The sequence below is a fragment of the Phytophthora parasitica genome (assembly GCF_000247585.1).
Source record: "Phytophthora parasitica INRA-310 unplaced genomic scaffold supercont2.3, whole genome shotgun sequence".
In the NCBI taxonomy this organism is placed as follows: Eukaryota; Oomycota; class Peronosporomycetes; order Peronosporales; family Peronosporaceae; genus Phytophthora; species Phytophthora nicotianae.
In genome coordinates this window covers 2,748,528-2,757,758 of record NW_008648989.1, presented here as the reverse complement: position 1 = coordinate 2,757,758, position 9,231 = coordinate 2,748,528, and the positions used below count along the sequence as shown (strand labels likewise).

Below are 9,231 nucleotides of genomic sequence, written 5' to 3'. Positions count from 1 at the left end.
TCACTACGTGTAACGGCGGATATTGACTCCTCAGTCTACATTTGAATCATGATCCGTGTGCTGAAGCCATCAGGAATGTAACGGGGTACCAACCCAAGTGTACCCTATTTACATAAGGAGTGACCTATCACTCTTGTATTACCTGGTACATGATATCAGAGGCTCTAAGAGCCAATCAGTGCATATCTACATCGTTTTACTATAGGTTACTTCTAGCTTTTATTAGAAACCAAGCTAAGCTCACTTTTAAATACATTCAGTCATATAGATATTTTAAGAAAGCAGTCCCTTATACCTGCAAAACCCGATCATGAAAGGAGTACCGTCGGTCACTCATTCGAAAGTGTGAAGGCGAAAGCGAGTAGTTGACGAGGTATGCAACGGAGGTTAATGATCCTACGCTCAGCTGGACGTCTTCCGCCCTTTGCCACAAGGTGGCTGCAAAGTTGGATTGGATGGTTTAGAAAAAAATGCTCAATACACCGGAAGGAACGTTTCTAAGACGTACGTCCGCTTTATAACGTTGTGACTAAGATACACCCGCAAAAAGAACGGAGCGGGCGTGGACCACAAGAACGTGATCAACTACGATGACGTGAACGAGTTCTTCTGTAGAGAGTCGTGCCTCCACTTCGACGAGTTCAATGTAGCAGAAGCCATCAATGCGCGGGACTACAAGACGTTCAAGGAGCATTCTGGCGTTCTTCCGCCTCTATTTCTTCCTTTTCGTCATGCTGTGCATACTTGTGGTCATCACATAAGAGATGACCATCAGCCTACCGCTCCAAGCTGGACGACACCGACGGGTTCAAGTTCTACTCGAACGTTTTCACGTCGGACATTAAGGACACGCGTAACCACATCTTTTACTCCATTTTCATGACGATCAGCGGCTCTCAAGGTAGTGCTAGACGTGTGGATTGACGGCACTTGCATCTTCAGCCGCCTTTATATGCCGTATGGGTATTCAGTCTCTTAACGGCCGTCAATGCTGCGTCGTGCAAGTCTGTGGGGTCGAGCGACTTGCTTACGATGGCTCCGATCATCATCGTATCGATCGTTCAAATGTTCTTCCAATGGAAGCCCCATGAACTTATTTGAAGGTCGGCCTTACTGAGCTTGCTAGACGGTCTGTACGATTGGCCAGAGCTGGGGAGATTTCTTCTGCTACGGAGCGTTCTGAACGATCATCTTCGTGTGCAAGTTCATGTTCAACTCAGTTGATGGTCAAGCCTCTCATTGGACCCAGCAAATGAGTAGTGACGAAAATCTTAGAACGACAGGTGCTGCAGACCCTGAATCGTAGTTAAGCGACTAAAACTAAACTCAACCTACTGTAGCCCAAACCACACCCTATTGGACTACCTGAGTTTAACTAATGCCATCACAGTAATGTCCTGGACAGAGTCCATTTCATATTGGGCGGTTTGTTTGAAATTTCCTGGGACGGTTTTTTCAATGATCGGACCCACATGGCTCCACAAATCGTCCAGCCAATACTGTGTCCTTTACAGAGTTCCTCTTAAGTACGAGATAAGATTTTGACTTGTGGCAAAAAACAGCTGTTTAGCTCTCGGGCCATTACGTTACTAGTTGGGATTTTGTACGTCGTCGACGTTGGCTCAGGGCTCAAATAGAGCTGAACTGGCAAATTTGGACAGAATTCACAATATTACTAAACAACACGGAATTACTGCAACCAACGGATTAGGTACAATCGCCTTACAAAATCATTTAATTGTAGCCAATCATATCACGGATAGAGGTCAAATCTGCTCAAATGTACGTATTATGAAATGTTTAGAGCATTTCCAACGCGGGGACCCCATCCTAAACCTCAAAATGAATGTTACTTCAGAATTAAGACCTCAAATCTTGACCTCAAATATGCAGAATTTGATGCCCAAACCAACTAGACCCCAAATAACATACGGAAGTGACTAGTAATTTATTCTTGTTTGAGGTCTCAACCAAATTTTGGGGCCTCTGTTGGAGATGCTCTTAGCGTTACTTATCAGTCAATAAATATTAGTTAGACTAAGTAGATGTAAGACAAATCCTCTGATAATGGAGCATTCTGATCAATTGCAGGAATTCCGTATTGTCCGATAATATCACTGATCTTTAAGGTAATTACAGTATTATTGTGTATATTTCTTGCAGAATACTCACTTTAAAGAAGTACATAACACCTAATCATCAAAATAAGCCAGCCAAAGAATACAAAGGATCTATACCGGGTTCCCCGGCCACTGCGAGCCGGCAGGCGAGCTTACCAATATTCTTCACCACGCTTCCAATTGTCAAGGCACCCCTTCACGCCGGGATTTGGTACGTGTGCCTCAGCTCCAGGCTATTGGGCCTTCGCGAGTCCCATTCTGACTTATTCAGCTCATACGACAACATCTTGCACGCCTTCTCGTCAGGTGCATTCATCGTAGTCAATCTGGTGCTCAAGGCGGGAAATCACGAATGGCTGAGAGAGCGTTGGGAGGTGGATGTTTGCGGATCAGTAGTTGCAAATATAATTTTCAAACTTCTCATTGATTTATACTGTCTTATCTATACATCAAGTGGAATCCCCGTCTATCACCCCTGCACAGATCCATCACGATCATTTTTTCAAATCATTTCCCATACAAACTTTCATGTGCGGCGATAGCATGCGCTTCAAAGCTCCTCCAATATGCTTACCTGTAATGCTGCTTATTCCGTAAAATACAGTATACGGCGTTTCAAGGGTTAAGTAAACTATAGTATACAAATATTGTGGGTTCTACTCAAAATTTTCAGGGCCGATTGATTGAATCGATCAAGCCTAATCGCACGATTAATCGCACCACTACCGAAGAACATTAAAAAATGCCAGATGAGAGGAAGCTACTCATTCTGTGTCGACGATATCGCCAATGCAAACACCCCAGGAGCGAGTGCGAACATCCCCATACCCAGAACGGCGCCGTAGTCCAGCGTCAAGTGATGTGTATCAACCAGCAACCTCTCACATTTACCGCTTGGTCATGCAGCCCATCGTGAAGGCGACGGTAGGAGAGCGAGACAGCTCTGGTGACTCCCTTGACCCCTTCGTGGCTGGCGGAACTTCGTTTCAGGATATTCTGGAGAAGATTTGGGATCAATTCAGCTTCCATGTTAAAGGGAGAGCAGTGACGTCCGACGGAGCTTGGGCTGTCGAGCCAGCTGCTATCGATTCTTGGTCCAAGTTCATGGTGTTCAAAGTGAAGAAACACATCATCGACAGCTCAAAATCCGACGAAGACTGGAACGCTTGGCTTCAATCAATGCATGACAAGACCGTCACGCTTCTAATCTACGATTATGGTGTCGGTCTTGGGAGAAAACAAGATCGCCAAGCTTTTCAGAAGGACTGTATTCTCCCAGCAGAGACTGACAGGGCCGGCGCGGCTGCTGAAGTCACGCTTCGTGAGGTTGTGGGCCGCCTACAGGACCTTTGGGGGGCCACATACACTGGCGAAGCTGTGGTGTGGCGTATGTGGGCGACTGAGGTGGTTCGCAGTCAGGATCGCACCGCATGGGAGGATAAGAAACGTGCACCACCACCTTTACGTGTTTTGCGACTCTTATCGGCTGCTCATTCTCGCATCCAAGAACATCTCGATGATCTTAACCACTCGACTCAAATCGCTCTCGATTGTGTGAACGCATCTATCGCTGGATCAATGGAGCTACGTCGCGACTGGGAGGCATATGGTCACCGACTCGAGAGTTTTGAGACGATGTTGCAGTCTCGCAAGGCCCAAATTGAGTCGCTCCTCCACTATATGCCTCTACCAGCCATTGAAGAGTTGGTTGATCCGCTGCAGAACATGGAAAACCTTGAAGATTTCGAACATCAATAATACAGCAGCAGGAAGAAGACCAGAAAGAATTAGCGAGCTTGCTAATCATTCATTTGTTTTACTATCTTAACTAAGCGTACGAAAGCCTAAAGTATCCTCGTCCAATTCCTGTTCCTCCTCTGACACTTCCTTCCATGTATCTGGAACTGCACGTGACTCTGTTGATAACGGCCCCACAGGATTGAATGTTCCATCAACCATCCAGCCGCAGTGTTCAAACACACGTGCCATGTTAAAATTCTGAAAGCGTCGAAATGTGTCAACAATAAACGGCATCAAGTCACGATTGCTGGACTCCACGTAGTAGCGCTGAAAAGCTTTCTTGGCGTAACCAAAGAGAAATTCGATAGGATTAAAGAATGGGCAATAAGCTGGTAGAAATATCGGTACAATCCCGATACTTCTAAGGAAATGCACGATTTCAGGGTGCCGATGTATGGATGCACCATCCAAAATCCAAACAGAATTTGTTCTGGGGTAGGGTCGAACACTGGCGCGCTTGGAGTATGCAAAATCTTGACAACATCGAACAAACTCCAATCGGTCAAATGTTCCTACGGCGTCATATTAGTCAATAATGCCATTAATGCCAATGAACGCAAGCAACGAGACTCGGGGTTTTCGCTGGAACCCTCCCCGAATGGCCACCTTTTGGCCTCGAAGTGCGTAGCCTCTCTTTCTCATCATACCCCTGTTATCGAATGAAACTTCGTCCAGAAAAACAACATTGTGGTGGGTCCAGTTGATGTGGCTCAGCTCCTCCACAAACCGAAAGATGTCTTGCTCTTTGATATGAATGGCTCGGCGCTCCAGCACTTTCCAAGTTAGCCCAAAATCGTGAATAATTCTCCACACAGATGTCTTCGAAATAATGAGCTGAAAGTTCAAGCGAAATGCAGTTTGTGCCTCGTCCAGATATGCTAATGGTCTCTGCTCAAAAAACACACGAAGCCATGAGCGTTGTTCTGCTGAAAACTTCCGGTCTGTCTTTGACGTAGCGCGTTGGTAGGTCCCCGTATCTTCATATACACGAATCCAGTTGCCTATTGTCTGCTGTGTTTTGTTGTAAATGTATGCCAGTTCCTTCCTGGAATAGCCAAGATAGTAATAGCCGTACAAGCAGTGGAAAACTGTGTTGGGACTGGCATGTTGCCGAGTAGCTGCAGCCTCCATCTTACAAAACAATATCAAACGTGGCTTAGCAAATCTTTGACGTTTCTATCAGCCTCAATAACACAAGTTTGACAATAGTACCGAAGTGTACGAGGGTCCGTGGAGATCCAGGACTGCAAGGAAGGCTGCTGCAAAAGGGGCATCCACCAGTGGTGCAATGAACTTCACCGGCGCGGCCACGGAGGTTCTCCGATGAAAAGTAAGCGAAGACCCACTTCAAACTGCAATCCTAAGTGACCAATCAGAGCGCTCTGTCGATTGAGTTGCCGATTTCACAAATCGATCGAGATTTCCAAATATACTCGGAATTCACAATATATGGGATTTGCTTTTAAAGGGTAACTAAGGTGAAAAGGCCAATTTGAGGGCGGTCCAAACACTCTTTTCTAGTTTTACATGTATCTTTTTTTCTAGGACAAGGAAAATAACACCAGTGTGTCTTTAAAAGCTGTCCATGTGATCGATTTTTCTGGCTATTTTCTGAAACATGTAACCAATACTTCAAACCCAATAGATACGATTAAAAAAGCCTACCAAGATTGATGGTCCTGTCAATTAGGGGCCGCTTCAAGTAACGTGATTTCAACACGGACCATCACAATCATTATATAGTTGCATATCTTCCTTGTGACGGGGTCACACAGCAACCTTGCGCTGAGGAAGCAGGCTTCCAAGAGTATACAAACTTTAAGTTAACTACAGTTCACATGTCCCTGGTCTGAGGGGATGAAGTACTCAATTAAGGGTACGTTGAAATAAAAGTGCGGAAAAACTTTTCTTGCCCTTCGCCATAACAAATAACGGAATTGTGTGGCCGTTATGTATAGAACCGGATAAATCGTATGCGTTGGTACTGTCGTTACATACCGGCAACAATACCAAAACAAATTTGCATCCCAGGACACATCCCTATCCTTCTGGGCGGAATATTATTTACGGTATGGAACCGGTTAGTACGGACAGTACCAATGCATTGTAATTGATTGTTCTGGCCGCAGTTATTTTGCGTTGCCACAGCCTTGTGCTTTTGCCATGCGACACTTTCACCCGCGAGAGCCCCAGAGACGAGCGGAATCACGCCCGCAACTGCCTGTTGCTGAGATTTCGTGTGTGTTGCCAAACCGCCCCACTTTTCAAGCACTACCATCTTTACCAGCTTGCTACAAAACCACCCCCTCACTCTACCCACGGTAGCTACACCTTGGCTTCCACTTTGCATTATGTCAAGGCTGGTTGGAACGTCATCGGTGCGGCACGTGCCAACAGTAACACGGGGAAAGCATTTAACGTTGTTTTGGGATAGTGAATACAAGATGGAAGCCCTTACTCAGCCTTTCTCTTACCTGTACATTGTGCAACTGAAATCGCTTGCTCCTTTCAAGATCGTCGTTATAGATACAAGTGACAGGACCTCCATCCTCGAGGCAACTCGTCAACTGGAGGGACAAGCGATCGACATGCTCATCAACAACGCCGGTATTGGTATCCCCAGCAATTTCGAGACTCGCACGAAGGACGTGCTCATTAACCAGTTCGAAGTGAATGCCGCCGGGCTATCCGTCGTTACGCGTCCGTTGCTGCCCAATTTGCAGCTTTCATCGAAAACCAACGGCGGCGCCTCCGTTGTGCAGCTCTCGTCAAACCTCGGAAGTATTGGCAGCTACACAACTGCGACCACGGGCTTCTTCAAGCAGGCCGGTTACACCTATGCGTCAAGGCAGCGCTTATCATGGTCACTCGGTCTCTAGCGTTCGACCTGCAGCCAAGCGGCATCGTTATCGTGTTGGTGCACCCTGGATACATGGACACCGATGTGACCCAGGGAAAGACCACGCTGAAGCCCGAGGACAGCGTGATGGTCATGGCCAGTATAGCTAAACCGTGAGAGCACGAGCCAATTCTTCAACTTAGACCCGCCGATCCCTTTGGTGGAGTTTCCGTGGTAACTTCCCTTTGATAAGCGGCACCATAGCTCGTCTGTGGCTCTTGATCCCAAAATGGATGGAAGAAATGCCCTCGATATTTCACCTGAACACAATGGTTACTGCGGGTTATATCGTTAATTTGGTCTTGCCTACGAACAAACAGCAATATGAATTCATCGGCCGTTTCACCATGTTCGCTTATGTCAGAGCAATGCGCTATTTAACTCCCACGGTTTCTATTTTAATGAACAACGATTACAAGTTATCATCATGGGAGTTATTAGTCTTAAGTGTGGTCCAGTGGAAATATACGATAAAAACAGCGGCTTGATCACTGTTTTACAGACGCTGCTGCAATCAATATTTCTGCGTCAAAGTACTCCTAGTCATCATGGTGTCACTTTGATCTTATCGGATTCGGCCTCGGTTTGTGTTCTCAAAATAATATTATCCCCAAAAAATGTGATTATCGACATACTAGGCACGTGAAGTGGTCGCAAAAACAAACCGTATTGTTGAGACACCTCTCTACATACCTGGGCTTTGGAGACGTAGGTAGTATGAAGACTCGGCCTCAAACCGCAAAGTTGTATATGTGATAGCTAAGTGATGGGGGCTCACTTACTAGCTCGTATTTGTGTACAAAAACTACTACTAGTATGTTTCTCATTAATTCGTATTTAACCACTGCCAACTATGTTGTCATCCTCATGCCAAAGAGCTGCCTGGTCCCAGTCTGTTGGTACGCTGGACAGGAAGGTTTATCGGGAAAAATCCCAGTTTGAGCCAGACACTAGTTTTAAGATTACCGGTAAGAACAAGTGCTGCACAGTGCACATTTCATGTTCACAACCATATTACACGATAGCACCTGTTCCACTGGTATGTCTAGCTACGTTTCATTCTCATTCTTCGCTCGTGCTTTCCTTTCAGGATCTTGGATGAGCCTTTCAGCCATTTTTGAAAGTCTTCCAATACACATCGAAAAACTGCTTCAGGTATTTAGCCTCCTCATTTCCCAGTTCCTTAAACTGGGGTTGTTTTGCTAGATTTTCCGGAGTGATTCCTTTTCTGTCCATCCCTTGAAGCAGGGGCAATATCTTGTCGATATGTTTGGTGTAGATTACCTCCGCTTCTTCTGGGGTTTTACCCTTAAGAATCTGCGCTGCCTTGTCGTCCATCTCGTCAACGTTGTTGAAAAAGGTCTTAAGTTTAGACATATTCTCAGACAGCCACGTACTAATGCCTGCTCTCTCTTCGCTTTCTGTGTGTTGATCGAGTTGGCTATCATGCTTTCTCAAACGTCGCTGGGTGTTGATATTGGCGTGAGCGGCAACAGACGAGAATTCAAGCTTGATGGAAGCGGTCTTGGAGAGGTTGGTCGTTGCAGCACCGATCGCACTAGCGAGAGCAGCGACTGTAATAGCCAGCAGGATGGTACTCAGCCGCATAATAGGTCGTAAACAGCGAAGATATGGGGCTCGACGCGCAAATTGGAGAATGAACCTGAACAAGACGAATTACTGGTCGAACTGAGCGCCCACATCTCGTATCAAATGGTGTCGACGATCCATGCGAAATGCAACGCATTGTTTTTGTGTTTGCTGTGCAAGCGGGCGAACCGAACGTTCGAATGTGGTCCCGTTCTGGTATACAAAGGTGCACTCCAATTACGGATACCACCTACAGCAACTACTGTTTTTCTTCAACGTCCTCGTTTGACCTTTGAGAGTGAGTAGTGGAAATCGTGTAATGTTCACTCAAAACTGCATAGAATGAGCATTGGTAACTGGATGGTTTGCCAAAGATGAGCCAAAAATTACTCCTGAAAGAGATTTCAATTTTTGCAGGGGCCTTTTTTAGGAACTGTAGTACGATATAATCTCCCGAAAATACTTGAAAGCTGAAGAGGCCATACTTATTAAGTGCTATTCAATCGATATACCGTTATTATACTACGTACCCATATCCCGTACGTAGACGAGATACACAAATACCGAGGCTAGTACGCAGTGAAGACAGCAGAAGGATATAATGCGACGATTGGAGCTCGATAGCAGAATCACCTCGACTGGAAGGTGTCCTCTGAAAGTAATGATGTAAAACCCTATATCTGGTCTAAATTTTTGCACGGTTCAATGCACGCAGGATAGATTCGACAAATACTAGAGCGATCTGTAGTATTAGTCTCAATTAAAATAGAGATTGGGTGACGCAGGACCCCGAAACGGGTGGTCTCACGGCTATCCAACAGT

The 9,231-nt window shown here is 45.8% G+C and overlaps 4 protein-coding genes across 4 annotated transcripts; 3 read left to right on the top strand and 1 right to left on the bottom strand.

Moving 5' to 3' along the window:
- Positions 1-48: 48 nt before the first annotated feature.
- On the top strand, positions 49-1,224 carry PPTG_21167 (hypothetical protein; the record flags this gene model as incomplete). Its single annotated transcript, XM_008895620.1, has 4 exons — positions 49-77; positions 535-611; positions 776-901; positions 1,127-1,224. 4 exons carry the CDS (start codon positions 49-51, stop codon positions 1,222-1,224), a joined length of 330 nt encoding a protein of 109 aa, XP_008893868.1.
- A 1,591-nt stretch (positions 1,225-2,815) lies between these two features.
- On the top strand, positions 2,816-3,995 carry PPTG_02004 (hypothetical protein). The gene has a single exon (XM_008895398.1). It carries the CDS (start codon positions 2,910-2,912, stop codon positions 3,876-3,878), a length of 969 nt encoding a protein of 322 aa, XP_008893646.1. The 5' UTR covers positions 2,816-2,909; the 3' UTR covers positions 3,879-3,995.
- A 2,369-nt stretch (positions 3,996-6,364) lies between these two features.
- PPTG_02003 (hypothetical protein) lies at positions 6,365-6,936 on the top strand (the record flags this gene model as incomplete). The annotated part of the gene is made up of 2 exons (XM_008895397.1): positions 6,365-6,701; positions 6,773-6,936. 2 exons carry the CDS (start codon positions 6,365-6,367, stop codon positions 6,934-6,936), a joined length of 501 nt encoding a protein of 166 aa, XP_008893645.1.
- A 990-nt stretch (positions 6,937-7,926) lies between these two features.
- Positions 7,927-8,427, bottom strand: PPTG_02002 (hypothetical protein; the record flags this gene model as incomplete). The annotated part of the gene is made up of 1 exon (XM_008895396.1): positions 7,927-8,427. The coding sequence occupies one exon, from the start codon at positions 8,425-8,427 to the stop codon at positions 7,927-7,929; it is 501 nt and encodes a 166-aa protein (XP_008893644.1).
- Between the last annotated feature and the right edge of the window lie 804 nt (positions 8,428-9,231).